Below are 23,645 nucleotides of genomic sequence, written 5' to 3'. Positions count from 1 at the left end.
TGCAAGTGAAAAAAGCAGCGGCTTGTAGTCCAGAAATTACTGTACATTTGTGATGCTATATTAATGGCGACTAAATAGTATATTCCAATGAACTCAACCAGGTTGATCACGCAGCGGCCATTAAAGAGTACAGTCGTTCATCAGCTGACCAGGAGGAGCCCCTTCCTCATGAATTACGCCCCTTGCCAGTACTTGGCATGACCATGGACTATCTGGTCACTCACATCATGGACCAGGGTCATGACAGCTTGCGGGATTGGTACGATTTTGTCTGGAACAGGACCCGTGGGATCCGAAAGGTAGAAACCGAGTTAGACACAAATATTAAAATGTTAAGATCATCTATTTTCGGAACCGCTTAAACTCACTAGTTAATTTTCCTGACCCATTTTCCTGTTTTGCCTTAGGACATCATCCAGCAACGTCTGTGCTGCCCACACACGGTCTCACTCATCGAGAAGTGCACACGCTTCCACTTACATTGCGCCCACCATCTCTGCGAAGAGCCAATGTCCGTTTTTGACGTTAAGATCAACAACGAGAACTTGACAAAGTGCTTGCAGAGCCTGAAAGAAATGTACCAGGACCTGAAAGACCGTCAAATCTACTGCCCCCGCGAGGCCGAGTTCCGCCAGTACAGTGTCCTGCTGAAGCTCAATGATGGGGACATCCTACTGTTAGTATGCAAAATCTTCATAAATAATAATAAATTCAAAGTATGCATACAATATATTGAATATTTTTCCTATCTTGTCTGTACAGTGAGGTCCAACAGTTTCGCGATGAAGTGCGCAACTCTCCCGAAGTGCATTTTGCAGTGCAGGCATTTGCCGCACTCAACAGCAACAACTTTGTGCGTTTCTTCAAGCTGGTGAAAAGAGCATCTTACCTGGCTAGTTGCCTCCTCCACAGATATTTCAATCAGGTCAGAAAAAAATCAACACAATACTAAATTAGGGAAAGCAATTTCTGGAGAAATTGTGGGTGATAGTGTTAATTTTATCCGCCATTTTAAAATCTAGTCTCATTTTTAGTCCTGTTTCAATCACGCTTGTTAGTTTTTGACATAGTTTGTCAACCTCATCCGTTTTTAATTTAGTCCATTTTTAGTTGACTATAAATCTAGCATTTTAGGCTTTATTTTAGTCCAAGAAAACATTATTTTATTTGTCTAGTTTTAGTCAACAAAAACTATCGTTTTAGTCAGGACAATAATTTTTTTGTCATCAGATTATGTTGAACATTTCGGATCTAAAACTATTTCACATCAAAATTTAAATTTTTTTTTGGATGAAAAACAACTTGACACACAATTACAGTGGCTACTATGGCTCCATGCTACGAGCTAGCAAGCCAGCTAGCATTAGTTAGCGGTCGGTTTAACATTATTGTTGGAATGTAAATAGCCATTGGATTAATGTAACGTTACTAGAACTATTTTTTTTAGACCTTTCATCGTGAATTCACCGCCTGTCTGTCCCATGTACTTGTGCATGTTGCACTCGCTAGCTAGCTGCAGATTTCAAAGGGGGTGTGTCACTCTGTGCCACAGTGACAGAATAGCAGAGACAAGATTTTACAAAATCATATGATTTTCCTCTCGTTTTTGTGCATGAACTAAAATGTCCAAAGATTTTAGTCCAGTTTTTATGAAGGGAAGTACATTTTCATCTCATCTTTGTTAGTCGATGAAAATACATACTGATTTAGTCTTAGTTATTGTTTATTAATGAAGGTTTTAGTCTAGTCTAGTTTTAGTTCGGTGAAAAATGTGTGTTGACGAAATTATTTTTGTTTAGTTTTTGTTGATGAAATTAACACTAGGGTGCAAGGCTGAATTAAAATTTGTGGAATTAGCCTAAAATGGACGCTTTGAACTAAAATTATACCAAATTTGGACGAATGTAACTTTTTTTTCATTAAAAATTCCAAGATAAGAACGAGTGATGAATGAAACCCAATTACCTGGAATGAGCTGAACAGTTAAAATTGAAATGGTTTGAATTGGTCAGTACATGTAGATATTAGGAAAGAAACTACAATATTTAAAATTTTTGGCTTTTATTTCGATTTTTTATTTTTTATTATGGTACAGATAAGATGAACAGTTTAAAGTTGGAACAGTTTCAATCAGTCAAAAAAATTTAGAAATCAGAAAATAAAATTTTAAAAATAAATAAATTTGGGTTTCATTAGAAATTTTGAAAAACTTGCAATAGGTATAAGGTGAACAGATTATATTTACAACAATTTGAATCAGTTGAAAAATTGCAGAAATAGGAGGAGAAAAACACAATTTTTATTTTTGGCTGTTATTTTGAAATTTTGAAAAAAACAGCTGTTGAAATAAGCTGAACAGTATAAAGTTGTAACTGTTTGAATCGATCAAACTAGAAATTGGAGGAGAACATTTTTGTAAATGGTAATTTTATTTTATTTTGAAAAAATAATTATGGTAGGGATAGGTTCATCGTCAAATTGGAACAGTTTAAATTGTTAAAAAATGTAGACATTAGTGGAGATTTTTTTTAAAGTCTAATCTCTGCCTTTTATTTTTAAATTTAAAAAAATGTATGTCGGGATAAGCTGAAATGTTAGTTATAATGGTTTGAACCGGTCCAAAAAAAGACATTAGAAGGGGGGGGGGGGTGTATAAATTAGAGGAGAAAAACAAAAAAAGGTGTAATATAAAATTGTAGAAATTAGAGGAGGAAAATAAAAAGTTTTAATATTTGCCTTTTTATTTTTGAAATTTTGAAAAATGTTCACGGTTCGAATGAGCTGAACTGCTTAGAGTTGGAGCATTTGAATCGGTCAAAAAATGTAAACATTAGAGGAGAAAAACAAAAAAAAACATATTTTTTTAATTTTGTTTTTAAATTTTGAGGGGAAAATTGCTGAAGGGAAAATTTAACGTTTTATAGTTGGAACGGATTGAATTGTTTAAAAAAAAAAAAGTATCAATTAGAGGAAGAAAAAAAACATGGTCATTTTTGGCTTTTATTTTGAAATTTTGAAACTGAGAAGTCATTTCTTGTGCGTGTTTGTGCAGGTCAGAGCAAAAGCACTAAAAACCCTGAACATTGCTCACACTGTGGGTCCACGGTCAACTGCTTTCCCAATGGACGACATCGTTCGGATGTTGATGTTCTGCAGTGCCAAAGAAGCAACCGACTTCATCCAGCAGTACAGCCTCAACGTCGGCGAGGGGTGAGTATCGCACATTTTCCGTGGGGTACATTTACAACTGCTGTAAAGAAAAGAGACAAATATAAATCATGTGTTGACTTCGAGACTCTCCACTTTTTGATGACAGTGTGGTTGATCTGAGTCGGATAGCCTATCAGGAACCGGAGTTTCTATCCCAGAAGAAGTCGGAGGTCATTCAAGCTAAAAAAAACACACTCACTGGGGAAGTTGTGAATGGAGGCCCTCTCCCCAATGCTCCTCAGCATAAACCTGTCTGCACCTTTGACTCCCAGAATAAGTACAGAGGAGAAGGTCCTCTGGCTGAGCCTGCACCCAATCCATTTAAAAGTATTGGCACTCTAATGTATGGATTATTATTTCAACGCATTTATCTATTACAATATCATTTCCTCTTTTCTTTTTTTTTTTTTAGCTATTGCTGCCAAAATGGAGGTTAAGTTGCCAGTCAGGCATCCTGATGCCCCCAATGTTTTTGGTCTGAGACCAGCCGTTCCAGAGAAGTCCAGCGATTATTTTCAAAGTTCAAGCCTCCAAGTCCCGCAACTACTCCAACCTCTACCGCAACCTCCATCTGCCAAAGCACCGTCACCTGCTCCAGAACCTCAGCCTGTGTTCAGCGATGAGGTGGGGAATAGGGGTGGAAATCTTTGACTGTCTCACGATTCGTTTCGATTCAGATTTTTGGGTCTGCGATTCAATTCAAAACAATTTTTTATTCAAAATGATTTGCTTGACAATGATTTCTGCTTCAATTTATAGATGTGCAAATAATCGGCATGATTTACTCCCTGTCTGACTCGCTAATGATAATTAGCGCACTACTCGCAGCACTTTTATCACTCAAAAAAACGGCTATTCATACAAAACGCTTCAGGAATGTATACAGAGAAGCATCTTAACATTACTCACCGGCATATGCTCTTCCTACACTTCAAAAAAACAACTTTTATTGGAATAACTTGATGGTGACTTTTTCCTTCTACTCTCTAAAGTGGCTACAACTTAACAGTGCATCAGAACCACACTGCCTCAAAGTGGCCAAATCGTGTACAACAGCACTCCCAATAAAGGCACACACAAACAAGGGCAAAACTGTATCAAATTTAAATAAAATCTACTTTGGGACATTTAAAATGGATTCTGAATCGTACTAAATGAGAATCGCTAATCTTATGAGAATCGTTTTGTATGTTTTTTTTTGTTTTTTTTTGCATCTGTTCACATCTTACTTGGATATTCACTTTTTTCCGCTGAATATTTCCCAGGACATTCTGGCTGAAGTGGACAGTTTGATTGATGAAATGGTTGGAACATCTGCCAGAGAGGTAGCTGCTATTGGAGCCAGTTACGTCACAACAGCTCTTGTGTAAGTTTGCATTATCTTTCATACATATATATGTGCAAATGTTGCGGACTGACAAACCTGGACTGTTTTTTTTTCTATACTATTGTGCAGTGAGAGCAGTGTACAGGCAGAATCCGTACTTAATGAGGTTTTAGGAGAACTGCTCCAAGAATTGTCTTCTACCGAGATCTATGTGGAACAAGAGCGTGTCGCTGAAGAGAAACGCAAGATTGAAGAAGCAAGGTTTGTCTAGTATTGCCTTATTTGAATCGAATTTTGCAATTTTGACATCACATTACTTATTTGTGCGGTGATCACAATGCAAAGTAATAAATAGCTGGCTCTCTGTATTGCAGGCAGAAACAGGAGCACGAAGACTTTTTGGCCAAGTTCAGATTGTCTTTGTTCACAGAGATCATGCGGGAAGTGTTAGATGAGACGATCAAGGAGACTGCCACCACAGTGTTCAAGTAAGGCTCAGTGTAGTCCACATAGTTTTGAACTCCTCTCAATGTGGTGTATTTTATATTTTATTATTTTTATTATTATATTTATTATAATAATATTATTATATATTTTATTAGATTTTTATATATTTTTATTATATTAATATATATTATACACACCCGACTCAAATGATTTGTGATGATACACCACGCTGCAGGGAATTTGGTGCGCTCAGTAGTCGATTTTTGACTGTTGTGATTTTTTAAAATTATCATTATTATTGTAATCACTTCAAACTAACTACCTCTGTATGTTGAGCAAAAAGAAGAAAGTGGTCATATGTGCAATATGAATTCACATGTATAACGGTATGGAGGACCAACACTGCCAAAATTAAAAATAAATAAATCACTAAATAAATAAATGAATAAAAGTGAAAGTAAAAACAGATATAAAAAATATAATTCAAAAATTTAATATAAATAACAAATAAAAACAAAAAATGATATAGATCCCTAAATAAATAAACAAAAATAAACGAGAAAAAATAAAAATAAATAAATGTATAAATAGAATTAAATATCAATCAATAAATAAAAACGTTTTGCCCTCCCTTCAGGTCCAAATGTTATTCAAATGAGGGGGCGGTCCTAAGCGTGTCTTGGGAACGTTGGGTGTTCCACAGGGTTCAATTCTGGGGACTCTGCTTTTGCCGCTGGGTTCCATCCTAAGAAAACAGCGGTGGTTGTTTTAAAATAATTGATTTCTTTATTGCGTGTGTTTGTTAAAAAAAAATACATGAGAAAAGGAATAAATTAAATCGTTAACACAATTAAAAAAAAAAAATCACAGATTTTTTTTTTTAACTATTTGTTCCACTTGCTGGCGATTTGAAGATGACATCACCTGTGCTGAGGAAGTGGGTAACAACCAATCACGGCTCACCTGTTTTCTGGGTTTGGTCAGCAAACAGAGCCATGATTAGTCGTTACCTACTTCCTCAGCACAGGTTATGTCCTCTTCAGTCGACAGCAAGTGGAAAAAATAGTTTTTAAAGTTATTAATTTACAAGAAAAATGATGAAATTGTCAAATTCATTCTGGACAAAATATGAACTTTTTACTGCTGAAAATGGCTCAATGAGTCAAGTATCCCTTTAGAATCTTTTAGCCCTAGTATTGGATAATATGTAAAATAACAAGAAAGTAATTCAATCTTTATCCTTTTCAGGCATGCATTGGATGAGAAAGCACGTTATGTTGCTAAATGTTCTGTGGAGGTCTGCACAAGTCTCATCGAGGAAACTTTGACAGCAGACATCGCTCTGCTGGTGGAAGAAATCCTTGAGGCTGCGCTGTGGCGCGCTCGCAAGTACATCAAAAGGTAGAGAAGAAAAACAAGCCGAAGATTGGCGTAATTGATGTGATGAGAGGTGAAGCTACCGTTGGAATCATTTTCTTTGTCTCTTTCATCTGTTCCAACCAGGTGGCGTGACGTGGTAGCAGTGCGCCGGCAGCTGAAGAGACAGATGAGAGGCTTCCCAGCGGCTCCATGCTTCGTGGATCCTCGCTTCAAATTGAAGGCGCTGGCTCCGAGCGCGCCAGCACAGCAGTCCATAGAGGATCTGACTCGCGGGATTGTAAACCTGGGAAATGCTGGAAAGTTATCGATGTCCAGCACCAGGTATTGTTTTTTGTTTTTTGTTAGGATTGCAAGTACCTGACTTAATTGCTCCCTTCGTCACTGTCTTAAGGGTGTTGAGAATGAGACATTTGGCTGTGCACCAAATGAGAGTCCACTACTACTATCAGCAGCTTCTGGAGTAAGTCCGGATTTCATTTGTTCATGGTTTTACCCCACAAACAAACTGTGTCGCCTTCCTTTATTCATTTAAATACATTTTCTGTCACAGCGAGTTAGTGTGGGCGCCACTTGACATGCCAGCACTGGTGATGGAAAATCTCCATAAGCCACCTGATAAAATCTTCTGGAAAGCCATTTTGTTATTACCCAGTGATCATGAAAGTGTTGCCAGCCTGGCAGACAGGTAAGTAGCTGGTTGTGATTTACATTTCAGCTTTAAGTATCAAATTTTTTAAATTGATGATAAACTGCACTCTCGGTTTCATAAATATATATATATATATATATATATATATATATATTATAATTAATTTATAATATTAGTTTCATAATAATAGTAATAATTATTTCATTTCCTGTTCAGGATTCTGTCCGATTGGCTAGAAGCGAAGCTGGCTGGCAGCCAAGGTTCGAAGTTGATGGAGGAACATCGAGATGGCACCCTGCACACACTCCACCTGTCCAACACAATCAGGGAGAATGGGCATTGTAACCATAAGGTCCATATCAGCATCAAGGTCAGTCCATTTAGGATTTGTTTGATTTCAAGTTGTTGATTCTCAACTGGTGGGTTGTTTTAAAAAAATATATAAAAAAATAAATGACAGCGGTCCTCAATTTGGGATGTTTTGAGGTTACGCTATGATCTAGTATGACTGCTTACATGGCAGTTTTTTCCCATTGCAATTATCTTTTATTTCATTTTGATTGAGATATTTTTTTAATTCAGTTAGTCCGTTTTTAAAACACATCTGTTAGTTTTTAAGTTATATTTTTGAAAATGCTTCATTTTAACTTACTGTAGCTTTTGTTAATTTTGTTTATAAAATGTTTTATATAAAAATGCGACTCAGGAGCTACATGTGGCACTTTAGTCTCTCTCCTGTGGATCTCAAAGAAGAAGAAGAAGAAGAGAATAATATATTTTTTTACATTTTTTGGGGGATGAAATAATTAATTAATGATTAAATAAAAAATGAATAATTAAATAGACAATTTTTTTTAAACATTTTTAAGTTGCAGAAAAAGAGAGACGAAAAGTAGATGGAAAAGGTATTTTAAAAATACCTAAAAATGTCCAGAAAGTAAGAGGAAAAGCAGAAAATTACCATGTCATGTCAAAGAAAAAAAGGCAGAAAAAATGACGAAAAGAGGCAGAAAATTGTCCAGATTGAATGTCCATAAAATTGTCAAAAATGTCAGAAATTTAACAAAAAGGCAGAAAAGTCTTTAAGTGTATAAAAAATTACCAAAAAATTAAATAAATCCTAATATTGGATGCTGCATATTTTTCTTTCATGGTGCAGCTCTGAGCTCTTGTACATTAGACTAACACTAACACACTGTTTCCTTCATCACAATGTTCAAATGTTTTGCAGCTCCAGACAGATTTTTACTTATTTATTTGGCCTAACATGACTATTTTGACCGGAAAGGTTGCTGACCCTTGTATTAGTGTATCATGAATCCCGAGTTAATGGTCAAAATGATGTCTTACACATATGGTTGCTTTTGTGCTGTGTGACATTTCGAGGTGTTTTGCAGGTGTCCAGAGGTCCCCTGACCAACGATGGCTTATCCAAAATGGAGGAGTGCTGTGAGCTACAGGGCTCGGGAGCACTCATCATGTTGCTTCCGGCGCTGCCCTTCTCGGAGGCCGATCGTGACGAGCAGGACGTCCCTCTTCTTTCGGCCCTGCTTCAACTCAAGCAGTTGCAGCAAGCCAGCACTTGGCACTGCCCGCTGCCGCTGGTCATTCTGGTGCCCGGGCCTGAGCGCGGCGCCTGCAACACGCAGAAACTTGAACAAGGTAAAAGATTCACATTGTGGGGAAAAAGGGTACTGATGTTTGACTTGAGATGTTTTTTTGTTCTTTTGTCCTTGGCGGCTTTAAAGAACTGAGGCTGCCTATGCTGGTAAAGGACGGCCTAATATCAGAGTACACGTTGTTGTTCATACCGGAAACTACAAATGATATGCTGGGATCCAAACAGGTAAAAAAAAATAAAATATATATATATATATATATATTTTTTTTTAATTCAGGACATGAGTTCTGATTGACAGTCTCAGAGAAATACATATAGCACGGGATCCATAAGTAAATTTTTCATTTGTCCAAATATTTAATTTCTAAGTATTTTTTGTGTTACTAATTTATTATTCATTTTATTTACTTACCTACTTATATTAATTCATTTATTTTGTGTTATTTTGGTTTTACCTGTCTTTTAGTTGTGGCGGCCATTTTGCCACTTGCTGTTGACTGAAAATGACGTCACAGTTGCTCAGGCTTCAGGCAACCACCAATCACAGCTCTCCTGTTTTCTGAAGCTAAGCTCTGATTGGTTGTTACAACTGTGATGTCATCTTCAGGCGACAGCAAGTGGCAAAATGGCCGCCCCCTCAGATGGATAAAAACGGCTGGATTAGGCAATATTAACCAAAATACCATAATTAGACCAGTGGGGCTGAATAGAACATATTATTGTCAAAAATCCCCTTTAACACTTTTGTCAGATTCAAGTTAGTGTGGTTTTCTTTGGATTCTCAATTCAATTTCTTTTTGTTTTTAGCTGAGCTGCGCCATGCGTTGGCTTCTACCCCGCGCACCTCCACACCCCCCCCTCTCCTGCCACACTCTGATGCAGCTTGTAGAAACCATCTTGAGTTGCGAGTTCAGTCGCAGGGTCTCGGCTCACTGCCAGGAGCGCGCCGCCGCCGGCCTCCCACCGCAGGGTCCCGCTCCCGTCATCCAGCTGTACAACGCCGTCATCAGCCACGTTGCTGCTAAAGTGTCGTCGGAAGAGCTCTCCAAAATCTCGTGGCCGCCCGGAGAGTTCTGTCTGCCTGATAACGACGAGGTTGTTCCGCATCTGGGCTGGAACACTGGACCGCACTTGGCCTGGCTGCGTGAAGCCGTCCTCAACTTGCAGTTACCACAATGGAGCCAACTTTCAACCATGGGTACAAGTTTAGAAAAAAATTCAAACAAAATGGCTGTTTTCCTAAATTCATTTTTGTCCTTTTTCCTCTAGATACCTGGTCTGAGCTGTGCTCAGCCATCTATCGCTTCGCTGATCAGATCCAAGCGACGCACGGCAGTCAGCCCCTCATCATGTCACGTCTGGAAAATCTCCTGGAGCGGGTCCGAATCAAAGGCCGACACGGGAGAAGTATGAATTTCTGGGACGATACACACGACGACGCTTGTAGTCAGATACCTTGGGTTGACGTGCTCGTCATCTGCATTGACCACAAACTGAAAGACTGGCAGCTTCCTGGACCGCCCGTCTGCAAAGGTGGGAGTCTTCTTTTGATTCATGACTTGAATATGTGACCGTAACATGGAGCTTATTTATCTTGTTAAGATGCTGTGACAAAAGATGGCGAGATTCTGGTTTACTATCTCAGCGAGCCATTAAAGGGCTTCCACCTGCCTGAGGAATGGATCAAGGCCGTCAGAATGACCCACAGGGAGAAACAGCGACATGACAAACGGTACCCCCCAAAAAAGCCTCTTTTTCACTTTTAACAGCTCAAAATTACACTTTTATTTTGAAAAACAAGTACAGAAAAAGACTTGGCAGCACTACCTTACTGAAAATAATTGGGATGAATGTTTACTTGGAAAAAAATCTAGTAATGTTTTTTCACATCAGAAATTCTAAACTCCTTGTCAAATTTACTGGCCCAAAATAATGTCACCAATTTCCTGCCCATAAATATTAATTCTGTATTTTCTCTAGGTTATGTGCACGGCACAGTTCATGCTGTTAAACTGGAATCACAATTTCTTATTGACTTTCTCCCTCCTTAAAGGACAAGTTTACTTACCTGCGCAACGCCCAACAACCTGACAATTAAGCAGAATTTGTTCCAAAGTGTGCTGGAGGCCCAGGAAGCCCCTCTGGACATCTCCCATACGCCCACAGCAGTAGAGGTGCTCAGCCACAAGGTGTTCCAGACTTTAGAGGAGGAGAAGGCTGAAAGCAAAAGGTACTGTTCCTGCACAAGTAGTTCAAGGGATAATTGTCACGCATGCAGTTAGTTCATCACTGGGGATACATTTACAAGTTCCCTACGTTGCGGAAGTACCATGAATGCATCATGCATGTAGCTTGTAGCAGAGCGGTGCGAATCAATGCAATTCTGCCGTCCCTGGGCATCCTTTAAGCTTTTAATGACACTCAATTTTGAGTTAACTGTAAAACTAAACACACGATAAGAAGAATTGCATACCGTGTGTATTTAAATACAAATCATGCTTTGTTTTTAAAACATCAATAGGCTAGCGCTAATACTAATGCAAGTGAATGGAGGATCCCATTCAAATGCTAACAGGAAGTTAGCATCAACTTCGGGATAAATAGTCCTTCAAATAACGAATATTTCCACATAAATGCTGTGGAAACACATACGTACAGGTAAGATAACACTACTCAAAGGCACAAATTCTTCCCAATTTGTGAAAAACGGTTTATTTTAATAGAATTCAATCCCAACTTTCTTCTTTCTCATTGTAAACGTGTACACCGGGGTGTCAAACATGGCCCGTGGGCCGGATCAGGCCCGCAAAAGGGGTTTAATCCGGCCCGCGAGATAATTTTGGAAAGTAAAAGAAAAAAGCAATGTCGGACCCAATAATCAGTCGGCCACAAACAAAACATAAAAATTCATAATTTCACAAACGATACTGAGATGAGTAATGCAACCTGTACATTGAATTGGCCTGGATGTCATTATTTTACACACAACCTAAAGTAATGGTTTGTTTAAAAAATATATATATAAATAAAATCATATGCTGACATAAATGTGTCAAATATGACAAAAATGCAATTACTGGTAACATAAACATACAGTACAGTATGACAAGGATTACCATACTTATAACTTCATTAATTGCGCCACATAATGCATTCTGGGAACAAAACGGGTAGATATAACATGTCCGGAACTAATACTGGAAAAGTGTGGCCGCGTTCCATTTGCATTTGTGTTATTTTTTGGAACAATATAATTACAGTTGAGCGCCATAATTTAGGATTGACCCACAAATTGTGAAAATCTCCGTATAATTGACGCAATTGTTTTGAAATTATATACCATGATTTTACCGATCCGGCCCACTGGGTAATATATTTTCCTCCATTTGGCCCCTGAGCTAATATGACTTTGATACCACACTGTCTCTAAAAGGCCAAAATGCGCAGGAGCACCCAGTATTTGTTTTGCAATTACTGTTTATTTTTATTTGACTTTTTTGATTGTAACTTTTTAAAAGTATTTACAGAAAAAAATTCAAGGATACAAATATATCCAAGGATATATTTTTGTCATACCAACACACATTTCCACATGACATAGCACAAAATATAACCCCTTCCCCAGACTTGTGAAAATAATATAAGATAAGAGAAATGTGATAAAGCGGGTTATGTAATGCTTAAGCTTGAAAATGAAGAATGAACATGTAAGTGTGTTAATGTGTTTTAAATTCATTGTTTTATTATTTGTCAGAAAATCTGACATGAAACATCATGAATCTGACTTGGATTTTATTTAATGAAAAATGACTGTTAAAGTGAATGTTATTTATAATTTTTTTATTGTTAAATAAATTAACATTAATTACCACAAACAACAGAACAAAATAACCGAAAATTGGTACTGTTCAGTACCGTTATTGATACCCCAGCACCGAGAATTGGAACCAAACCGGTTCAAATGCGAAAGGTACCCATTCCTACTTGAATGCAGCACATGCTGTTTTTTCAACATCCATCCATGGTCCGATAAATGTAGCAAAGATGTTCGCATTTTCACAAAGTTTCTTGACACCATAAAATCTTGAACATTAAAAGTCGCCCTTCCCCTCCCCCCCTGGTTTGATATTAACGGCCAAAATTTTGGTCCTGGTCCTTCTCACCTTTCTCACCCCTGACCCGTTTTCATGCCTGATCTTTGCAGGAGCACAGAGCAGCTCCAGCATTGGCTAGAAGGCGGCGACTGCGTGGACTGGTCCACACCACTCCTCATGCCGTCCTCCATCTTGCTCGCCATGCCCGCTTTTGGAAGGCACAGGCACTCAGCCAAGCCTTTGGATGCTGTTTTCATAAAGGTTTAGCATCTTATGACAAATAATCAGTCCAAAATATGTGACTAGTTGGTGGTTATTGAAATTTGAAATTGTTGTGTTTCCAGGAAGCTCAGAGCCTCGAGCCATTGAAGAAAGACAAGCGGTCCCAGTGGAGTCGTTTGTCACTGACCGAGCGACTGACAGATCTTAAGCAGCGGATTCAAGCAAGCCATGAGGAAGAAATAGCCTGCAAATTGAAACTGAGTGCAATGATGAGCATTGTTGACGACTGAATGAACTTTTTTTTTTTATCTTAAGGACACATAGTTTTCTACACTCGGGATTAGAAACGACTATTATCTCATGCTTGTGCATTGAAAGTGTTTTTTATGTTGTGTGAATTATGACAACCTGGTTATTGACCATTATAGTTTTTAAGCAAATGAATGAAATTGTCAAAGATGGTCTTTTTTTTTTAAAGCAAATATTAAATGAAATCAGCAAGTAACACCCTGCTTCTCTTTATTTCAGCCAATCGAGCAATTTAATTGTAGCGCCCTCTTGTACAATTGAAGCCTCACATTCACCCATTCACACACACTCATACACCAGTAGTCGGCTGCAGCCAGGTCCACTGGGAGCAAATCGGGTTCAGTGTCTTGCTCAAGGACACTCGACATGGTCACCAGGGGTGCGGATCGAACCCACAACCTCACGGATGGGAGGTGACCACTGAGCCATGCCACCCCAGAAAGTGCCACAGGTGTACATAACAATTTGTCATTGTGTCAGTTAGGCATGACGAAAACTTGGAAACATGAATTTATTTGGAATAGAATATAAAAAATTGCTAGAAAAATGTTAACATACTAACTAACTTTGCGCATCACAACATATCAAAGATGTGATGGCCAAACGGCCATTTTGAAATGCATTGGAAAAAAAGCAGTCAAAAGCACAGTGCATTCACATGCATGTATAATCTCAAATTTCCATCGCCATTCCATAATTGTAACTGATCAAGCAGCACTTCTTTTTCTTTGGCCTGTTGCTGATGATGGCTGAGACGCACACGCTTTCCATTGTCCAGCAACGTTAACGCATCTGCTTCATTTTTGCCATATGTTCCAAGCGCCATGAGCCCCTGTAGATCCATTCCTTACATTGACTTTCCTAAAGATGACAACATAAGATCACTACAGGGTACAGAAAAAATAAAAAGTGTATTTCCTCAAATAGTCGTTGCAGCCCCCAAGGAGTAAAATAGCAGTTATATCTCGTAGATTTTGGCTTTCTGTTTGCATGAGGAAAAGCAATATACAGTATATGTTGATCATACTGACCACAAAGTGGACCTGCATCAGGCTACAGTCGAGCATCTGAACCACACAGCTCTGCTGAACTCCTTTGTGCTCCACATTAAGGCTTTGTCCAGGGATGCATTGGGCAAGGGGAGGGTAAGGCCAGGCCTTTATATATTTCTTCAAAAACTTCCTGTGGGAAGTGTCGCTGATGTCATCCACAGGGTTCCCCACTATCACAAGAAAACAAGAACGGCAATAGTCGGTCGGGTAAAACTGCTCTCAAAAAACATACAGTATAGAGTTGTACTTAAAACATTTACAAGGGAAGTCAACCCCCCAAAAATGTCTTGACAATATGTTTTATGCAGCTCCACTCATCTAAATACAGTATTCTGGTGAATATTGCGTTAATTGAATGTGAGTTCAGCAGCAAAATCCAGCAGTTTTTATCAATATCACAAGGGGAGTGAAAATGACATTACAGTGCTCGGGTCTCAGGTAACAACCAATCACAGCTCAGCTTCAGAAGACAAGTGAGCTGTGATTGGTCGTTGCGTGAGCCCTGAGTAACTGTGATGTGGTCTTCAGTCCAAGCCACTGGCAAAATGGCCACCCTCTGAGATGGACAAAAACGGCTGGATTTTGCTGCTTAACTCATATTCCACAAATGTAATATCAGAATGTCTTTTTTTAGACTAGTGAGGTCACATATAACATATTATTGTCAATAAATCATTACACAGTAGTCGCTTATTATGGTTTACAGATAATGACTACCAAAATTCAATGTCTCAGAAAATTTGAAAATGATAGTTTAATTATAGAGCTGAATGATTTTGAAAAAGTGCAAATTTTTCTCCCCTTTGAATATTGTGATTTAATATAGCATCGCTGCTATGTGTCCATTTTTTCTTCTTCGTTTTTATATTTACGTTTTTAGGATGTCTGCATTCAATTTCATCCAAAAACTGTAAAAAAGGAAAAGAAAAGAAAAGGTGTTTTTCACATATCAACGACGATATGATTGTCTCTCTTCTCATGTTATTTTATTTAAAAACACAAGCAATAAATTAATCCATTTTTTAATGCATGAATGTTTTGGTATTATGGATTCAAATTAAACTTAATGCAAATGAACCATAAATTCATATGAAATACAAGTTATTGATATTCATTTATTTAAAACAAGAGTTGTTAACTAACTAAACAGTTTTGACTTTTAGGGAAAGGAACAGCATGGGGAGGCACTGCCTCACTTGCCTACCCTAACCGCACGTCTCGGCAATATTATCCCTCATACAAATGCATAGAAAAAGACCTAAACTTACAAGGTGCGAACACCAGGTGAAGATGAGGTAAGCCAACATACAACGCAGACTGATCGTCAATAAAGACCAGAGACCTAAAAAACATGTTGAATCCAAATCAATGAGTGATTGAAAAGATTATGCGACAACATTCTGTTTGCATTTGACCTCTGATGGTTCTTTCTGCTTGGGAGTTCCGCCACAATGCCGGACCGGAAGACGTTATGGTCGTCGTCGTCGTGGCCGACCACCACTCGGGCGCCGACGTACAAGTATTCCAACTTGGCTGTGGTGATGAATGCCAGGTGGTGCGCGGAGACGAGGCGCTTGGCCTTGTCGTGAAAGCGGACCAAATATTTGAGCTTATCGTTAGCTGGGGAAAAGAACGCGGACTGTGGTCAAGTTGTATTTTACAATTTTAAAAAATGTGCAGAATTTAACAAGTTACTTCATGATAGCTCATAATATGAAAGGAAAAATGCTGTCACCAACGTCTTACAAATGCAATTATGCCATCTAGTGGCAGAAAAATGACCTAAGCACAAATCAACATCACACTCGTTTTTTTTTTTTACAGTACATCTTCTTAAACATATTTTTTTAATCTTAACTCAAATTTATGAATTATTATGAAATTACTGTATCAATGACTAAATGATGCGGCCATATTTTTATTAGTTTAACATTTTTTTTCCCTTTTATGTTAACAAGAGTATGAAAAAAAATTATTGTACATTTAGAACAGATATAAAATTTGCGATTAGTCGCGAGTTAAGTATTGAAGTCATGTGATTAATTATGATAAAAAATGTAATCACTTGACACCCCGAGATACTCCTGTTTTAGAGAAGCAGATTAATGCAGCCAACTGCACAATTTGCAATGTTATTGGTGTTCATTTTTTTCCGTAGCATGGTGCAAAATTTTGTATTGTCATCCCTTGTCTATTCTTTGTTCTGTATGAGGCAAATAGAAGTATTGCGTAAGGAGCTTTTTACAATATTATTATTCATTTTTTATCTGTTCTCCTATTGTAGTATATTGGTCTTAATAAAATTTTAATATTTTTTGTACAGTATGCAATTATAAAGTTGGAGACCTAGCCAACCATTTCAAGTCATGACGTAAGACAAATTAGAATTGAAATTCTCTTTACCCGTCGTGATCATTTTCCTGACTTTGGCCCGCTGCCAACACATCGACATCCTCTTGGCGAAGACCTTCATGCCGGCTTCAATCGTAGCTTCTGGCACTTTATTGGGCACTTTCGAGGCCCCCTCGGCAGACAGGCAGCATGATGATATTATGCACACTTGATCTTCCACTGGAAGTGCAAAAGATATTTCAAATTGTCAGCGGACGGTATTACACGAAAGCAAACTATTTGGATGATACCGGTACCGGGTTGAGATGGTTGGATGGTGGGCGCGTCTGCTCCTGTTTCCTTTGCATTGCTCACAGTATTATTTACTATCAGGTTGCTTTGACTCACAGTGTTCTTTCCATTTGAGTTGGTGTTACCAACAGTGTTATTTCCTGTTGGGTTGGTTTCGCTCATGGTGCTATTTTCTATTGGTTTGGTTTTACATGATGTATTTTTGTCTTCCTTCCTATTCGTGTCCACTGGCGGCCTTGTTTTTTTCCTTGCAGAAGTCGTCATGGGCCATTTAAACTTGATACGTGGTTTTTTGCTCGGTGGCGGCTTCGCTACGAAATCGGAATCATCCGTGCTGTTATCAGACCGAGATGGAACAAGGCTTAAGGGTTCACTGACACTCTTGCGATTCTCGGGAGTTTTTCGACATAAACTCGGAATTTCGCTTTCGGGAAGTCTGGTCAAGGTCACTTTTGCCTGGTGATTTTTGCTGCCATTAAAGCTGTCGTTTGGTGTAGGGGTGCCACTTCGTGATGCTCCGCTACTCCAAACATTTATCTCAGAATCACTTGGCGACGTAGGGGAGATTCCTGCAAAGCCAAACAACACAAATGATAAAAGAGCTCACTTGATGGAGATTTGGATGCGCTATTTTACCATCGCCACTTGTGATTTCAATCACATCCTCATCAGAATCTGCGTCTGTGTATTCCCAACCCAGAAAAGCGTATCGTTCCTTCACCATCGCTTCATACGCTGCCACGGAGCTGCAAGACACCAACACAAAAATCTGTTGTTTTTTTGAACTAGTAAGAAGTAACACTGAATGATAAAATAGCATTTTTCTCCCCTTCAATATGGCAATGGTAATTTAAAATGCGCTTATTTTTTATATATAAACAAATGCCTTATTTGGGGGGATTATGTTTACATGGTTGATTCTTTTACATCAGTTTTCCATCCAATTTAGATTTTTTTAAGCAAATTTACTGAAAATGCGCAAAATTTATGCCCGTTTCCATCTGTTCTTCTTTGGCGACTATTGAGAGGGGACTCCGCCGCTGTAGGTGGCAGTATACACCATAGAGATGTGTTCCACCAGTAATTTAAAAGAAGAAGAAGATCAGGAAGTAACTGTGCCGTGCGTTGACGTCGTATGAGTTTGCTTTTGTAATTCTTGAAATTATGTATGTAATCTAAAATTACATTATTATTTGCTTCTTTAAATAATTCCAAAAGGATTTCCGTTTCATCGTTCCCCCCAAACATACCTTACTTTATCGTCCGACATTGCTTTGGGACTACAAACGTACGTGTGACGTAATATAACGGTCATAACGTGTGACGCGTATCCAGTTTTGCCAGCGGTTATTCGCAAAAGCCTGTTTCCACATTTCTAGCGTTTCCATTCAGTTTTACTTTCGCATTTCTTGAAAATTCTAATAAAAATGGGTGGATGGAAACCCAACTATTGTCACATATTTATTTATTTACTACATCCATCCATCCATTTTCTTAACCGCTAGTCCTCACAAGGGTCGCGGGGGTTGCTGGAGCCTATCCCAGCTGGCTTTGGGCAGTAGGCGGGGTACACCCTGAACTGGTTGCCAGCCAATCGCAGGGCACATAGAGACGAACAACCATCCACACTCACAATCACACCTATGGACAACTTGGAGAGTTCAATTAACCTGCCATGCATGTCTTTGGAATGTGGGAGGAAACCGGAGTACCCGGAGAAAACCCACGTAAGCATGGGGAGAACATGCAAACTCCACCCAGGAAGGCCGAAGCCCGGTCTCGATCTCACGTCCTTTGCACTGGGAGGCGGACGTGCTAACCAGTCAGCCACCGTGCCGCCCTTATGCGAGATAATGAAATTTATCATTTTTTTGCCTGCACTGTGCTTTGTGCTTGATGCTTGATGGTCTAATTTATTGGGGGCAAAATGTGTTCCTTCCATAAAAAGGTGAAGCAGATGAAACTGAAATAACAAACATTTATTTTGTATTCTTGGGGTTATGTATATTTCCCCAAATATGTATTTGTTAAGCATTTCTGTTCACAAATTCTTTAGCATTTGCTGTTAGATAGTTTTCCAGTTCTGCTCCTTAGATATGACTTGAATGAATCAGCAGTTGATTGGCGAGCAGTTTTCGCCAGATTCCATAATCGCTGATGTAATTGTACCTCCAAAATAGTCAATTATAAGGAGACCTCCAAAAGACGGCATTAATATGACATCATCAAAGAAAGAACCCCATTTTCAACGCTTCAGATTGGTCAATAATATCTAAAAATAACAGCCACGTGTGTTGAATGACTGATCCAAAATATTGCGAGTTTTGTTCTAATATTTTCAGACTATGATTATCACATTTACACAAATTTGGGTACAATTGGTAATGTTCTTTTGGACATGAGGCAACATAATTTTGGCTACAAGGCAACTAATGTAGAAGACCCAAATTTACAAAGTGAATAGAAAAGTTTGGAGAATCTCACCTAAATTAACTGATTTAATTCATTTAAACTTTTCTCCACTTCTGGATAACATTTATAGTGACTTGGAGCGCTGGAATAATCTTCCTATTTCTCTAATAGGACAAATAGCCACCATTAAAATGAAAGTTTTACCTAAAATAAACTATTTTTTCTCAATGATTCCATTTAAACCTACGGCTAAATGGTTCCAGTTGTTGGACTCAGCCGTAACAAAATTTTACTGGAATAAAAAAAAAGCAAAGATTAGTCTATCTACTCTTCAGAAAAGCAAATCCAAAGGTGGTCTAGAAGAGGCACCAAATTTTATGTACTACTATATAGCTAACCAGCTACAATATATCGTTCTATGGGCACAACCCAACAGAGACACTAACTGTTGGTTGGAACTAGAACAGAAGGATTGTAATAACCTCAGACTTCGAGATTTACTCTTTATTACAACATCGATTAAGCGTCATAATTGTTTTAAAAACCCAATGATTTCCGCCACCGTGACTGCCTGGTGGAAGGCACTAGAATTGACAAAAGCCCAAGTGGAGCCCTGTGGACTTTCTCCCCTATGGCATAACCCCGACTTTCAACTTAACAACCAACTGTTTCATTTAGCTGTGTGGGAGCAGAAAGGAATTACACATCTCCACCATCTCTTCTCAGATAATATGTTTATATCATATACATCCTTGCTCCAAAAATACAATATAAAAAACGGAAATTTTTTACATTATCTACAAGTTAAAAATATGATAAAGAAAAAAATTCCAACACTTCGGGGTACGCTCCAACCGCCTGTTTTAGCTAAAGATATTAACAAGCTTTCTCCGACAACAACAAAAAAACTTTCAAAAATATATAAGTTACTTTCATATACTGATAAAATGTCTTTACCCATCTCGAAATGGGAGACAGACTTGTCTATAGCACCGGAACCTGACTTTTGGATTCAAGTTTGTGAAAACGCATTTAAAATGACAAAACACACAAATTTACAACTTATCCAATATAAAATTATTCACAGAACATACATTACTCAATATATGATGAAGAAAATGGGACTCTCAGACTCCGACATTTGTCTCCAATGCTTACAAAACACTACAGACACTTATGTTCATGCTTTATGGTTATGTACTCCGGTTATGTATTTCTGGACTAAAGTCTTAGAAAAACTTTCCGCTATTTTGGACTGTAGGATACCTTTATCTCCAAACTTGTGTTTGCTAGGTGACCTAACAACAACTGACTTACCACATAAACAATTTCAATACTATTACTATCGCTAAAAAAACAATTCTTGTTAACTGGAAAAATAAACAAACTCTGAATATCGACTAATGGTCTAACCTCCTCATAAATCACATTTTAATGGAAAAAATATCTGCCTCAAATAAAAACCAAATATCAAAATTTATAGAAACATGGTCTACGTATATAGAATTTTTTAACCTAATTCCGGTTACTTAATTCTGTCTGTTAGCGAGAGCCACTACATCGTGATAACTTACATTGATGTTTCTGCATCTGGCAATTTATTATTATATTATATTATTAGTATGGGATTTTTTTTTAATGGGCTTTAGGTGAACTGATGAATACACACACGCTCGCACGCACGCACGCACACACACACACACACACGCACATACACATACTCACCCACATACAAAAAAAGGTATATATATATATATATATATATATATATATATATATATATATATATATATATATGTGTGTATATGTATATATATATGTATATGTATTTAAAAAAAACGAAAAAAAAAAACATTTATTAAATTTTTTTGAATTGATTTGTTGGATTTTTAAAAAAAAAAAAAAAAGGAGAGCAATGATGATGTCAAATCGAATGAACAATACTGAGCTCTCCTGTAAAAAAAAAAAAAAAAAAAAAAAGTTTGGAGAGAAAATGTTCAGAAATCGGTGCAGCCATTTAAAGGATAATTATACAAATGTTCCACATTTTGGAAATGACTGCTACTCCAGTTCTTAAGTCAAATAATAATTTGCCACAATCCACTCACTTGCTGAGTACCAGGAGTCGGTCGGCTTGTTCCTTCCACTTTTCCAGTACAGACTTCAAAAGATTGAGTTGCTCCAGTACATCAGGAGGGGTCACATCCATTTTTTGCACAGTCTCCAAAATCCAACCCTGGAGCTCATCTGGTGTCATCTCCATCTCATCCCCCTCCATAATTACTGTAATATTCAACAATACACTGTAGTGATACTGTAGGAATAAAATTTGGAACGGATGATTTTATTATGATTTAACTGATTGATTATGTTTTATTATACATTTAATGATTGCTATGAAAGTGTTGTTGTTGTGCAAAGGTCAGAATCAGGAGAACTGAAACCTGCTCCTCTCTACTTGGCCTCAACTGACCTCCGGCTGGAGATCAGAGATCAGAGGAAACCTTTCTGCTATTAAATGATATGCTGAATGGGCGTGCTAAACGTGCTTCTCAAGATATATGTATTTGGTCAATTCCACGAATGTGCAAAAACATTTCTACGAATAAGCAAGAAATGTAAACAAGCACAAGGTGATGCCTGCTTGCTGAATGACCCCACCCCCTTTTTAGAGGCATCACCTCATGTAACCTAGGAACCCCAAGTTTGAATAAAAAGAGAGGTTTATAGGAGGGCTGTTTTAGAATAGATGAAATTTGTACACAGCCTCTCATATTCTCCTTGCAAGTAAACTGAAACTGGAACGTCTTCTCTCCTCATTGTTTGTAAATTATATTTGTTATTTGAACCTGACAGATACACTGAGTTATGGATATCAAAATTTGAAGACATAAGCTTGACATTTGTACTGTTATTTCCAGGGAGAATTGACCTACTTTTAAGGCAGCTGTGTGTCTTGGGTCACTCAAGCAATTGGCAGCTATGCCAAAACTCCCACCCAGTCACTCTATACACCGACTCTTCACTTGAGTAAGCGTTTAAGCTTATATATTTATCCTGGCCTTTCATCTTTGTCTGTAAGCATCAAAGGCATCAGTTACACTCACAATAAATACTTTCTCCCATTCTCCCAGAAGCTTTGAGGCTTGTCAACTGCAATCTGGCAAATTCCAATCTCGTTTTTTAAGTCTTATTTTCAGCAGTGATGTCACTGTCATCCTTGATCGTTTCCCATGAAGTCCAGTTTAGCTCAAATGACAATGGATAGTACAAAGTGAAGCTGATGTAGGTTGACCTTGGAGTTCACCTATCATTTCTTTGAAGGTTTGTTGACATTATTAACATTTTTAGTATTTTATTTTACATTTTACCTGTTTTACATTTCATTATAGATGTGTTGATGAAGGTGTAATTATGTTGACCTGATATAACCTGTGTGAGTAATGCTTTTGACATTCTTGCTATCTTTTCTACTGTTTTCCCAGAAATGAGAAAGTTAAAATGTTTCTATGTTTATCTAAGAAGTCTAGTTGCTGTTCATCAGAAATCCGGTTGTCAAAAGTTCAAGGACGATCTAGTTTACTGGGAAAATGCAAACTCATTCTGTGCCTCACGGGATGACAGAGGCGTTTCCTCATGTTTTGAATAAAGAGGCTGTGTGGGCAAAAGAAGACACACACATTGGATGACACTGCTTGGGTGATGTGCAACTGTGTGACCAGAGAGCTCTGTAATAAACCAACCTTGCAAGGACCCTCTTCAGAATCTCATCTTGGAATTATTTGAACACGCAAACAATTACAATTAATGGTAATTCCTTCAGGTTGTTTTGTGCTCTTTTGTTACCATTCGTTTTATTTATCTCTTCAATTTGTTATCAATTTTGCTCATGCGGCCACACCCAGGAAGGTTGACTTCAGAATATTACGCAACCCCTTTAACTTGAGACTACTTTCTCCCTTGCGTCCTCTGGTACATGTAACTTTGGACAGTTTCGTTATTCCCCCCCCCCCCCCCCCCAAAAAAAAACGTAACTCTATGAAGAGCCAAATATGTTTACAATTGACATTAAAATGCGGTCAGCTAAAACAGCCGAAAGATTCATATGCATTTTTCCAATAATGTCTCTTGTTCTGTACGTTATTCAGGTATGGCGTATTTCAAAGAAACCTCACCTTAGTTGTTTCCCACCTAAAACTACATGCAGTGATGGTTGAGAAGTCTTGTCTTCCTCGTCGTTGTCTGCGTCATTGAGACCGCTGCTGCCCCCTCGTGTTCA

At 38.1% G+C, this 23,645-nt stretch overlaps 2 protein-coding genes across 2 annotated transcripts in view; one reads left to right on the top strand and one right to left on the bottom strand.

The window, feature by feature from the left end:
• Nucleotides 1–13,455, top strand: part of mcm3ap (minichromosome maintenance complex component 3 associated protein) — a 22,569-nt gene extending 9,114 nt beyond the window's left edge. The window contains exons 8-29 of the mRNA XM_077548695.1: nucleotides 102–299; nucleotides 408–676; nucleotides 763–925; nucleotides 3,053–3,210; nucleotides 3,317–3,537; nucleotides 3,623–3,834; nucleotides 4,476–4,576; nucleotides 4,667–4,798; nucleotides 4,912–5,025; nucleotides 6,233–6,385; nucleotides 6,488–6,685; nucleotides 6,756–6,824; nucleotides 6,915–7,049; nucleotides 7,230–7,383; nucleotides 8,411–8,675; nucleotides 8,762–8,859; nucleotides 9,442–9,832; nucleotides 9,904–10,167; nucleotides 10,237–10,366; nucleotides 10,688–10,864; nucleotides 12,839–12,989; nucleotides 13,073–13,455. Coding sequence (XP_077404821.1) covers nucleotides 102–299; nucleotides 408–676; nucleotides 763–925; nucleotides 3,053–3,210; nucleotides 3,317–3,537; nucleotides 3,623–3,834; nucleotides 4,476–4,576; nucleotides 4,667–4,798; nucleotides 4,912–5,025; nucleotides 6,233–6,385; nucleotides 6,488–6,685; nucleotides 6,756–6,824; nucleotides 6,915–7,049; nucleotides 7,230–7,383; nucleotides 8,411–8,675; nucleotides 8,762–8,859; nucleotides 9,442–9,832; nucleotides 9,904–10,167; nucleotides 10,237–10,366; nucleotides 10,688–10,864; nucleotides 12,839–12,989; nucleotides 13,073–13,240 — 3,921 coding nt within the window. The 3' untranslated portion in view covers nucleotides 13,241–13,455. The remainder of the gene's footprint in view (nucleotides 1–101; nucleotides 300–407; nucleotides 677–762; nucleotides 926–3,052; nucleotides 3,211–3,316; nucleotides 3,538–3,622; nucleotides 3,835–4,475; nucleotides 4,577–4,666; nucleotides 4,799–4,911; nucleotides 5,026–6,232; nucleotides 6,386–6,487; nucleotides 6,686–6,755; nucleotides 6,825–6,914; nucleotides 7,050–7,229; nucleotides 7,384–8,410; nucleotides 8,676–8,761; nucleotides 8,860–9,441; nucleotides 9,833–9,903; nucleotides 10,168–10,236; nucleotides 10,367–10,687; nucleotides 10,865–12,838; nucleotides 12,990–13,072) is intronic.
• Nucleotides 13,456–13,756: 301 nt separating this feature from the next.
• Nucleotides 13,757–23,612, bottom strand: setdb1a (SET domain bifurcated histone lysine methyltransferase 1a). The gene is made up of 9 exons (XM_077548975.1): nucleotides 23,542–23,612; nucleotides 21,475–21,649; nucleotides 17,591–17,700; nucleotides 16,960–17,523; nucleotides 16,715–16,882; nucleotides 15,727–15,931; nucleotides 15,580–15,653; nucleotides 14,291–14,481; nucleotides 13,757–14,120 (listed from the first exon to the last, which is right to left on the bottom strand). Exons 2-9 carry the CDS (start codon nucleotides 21,642–21,644, stop codon nucleotides 14,043–14,045), a joined length of 1,560 nt encoding a protein of 519 aa, XP_077405101.1. The 5' UTR covers nucleotides 21,645–21,649; nucleotides 23,542–23,612; the 3' UTR covers nucleotides 13,757–14,042.
• Nucleotides 23,613–23,645: the final 33 nt, after the last annotated feature.

The sequence above is a fragment of the Vanacampus margaritifer genome, chromosome 17 (genome assembly GCF_051991255.1).
Source record: "Vanacampus margaritifer isolate UIUO_Vmar chromosome 17, RoL_Vmar_1.0, whole genome shotgun sequence".
In the NCBI taxonomy this organism is placed as follows: Eukaryota; Metazoa; Chordata; class Actinopteri; order Syngnathiformes; family Syngnathidae; genus Vanacampus; species Vanacampus margaritifer.
The sequence above is the reverse complement of the archived record's forward strand: the minus strand, read 5'-3'. Positions and strand labels throughout refer to the sequence as shown.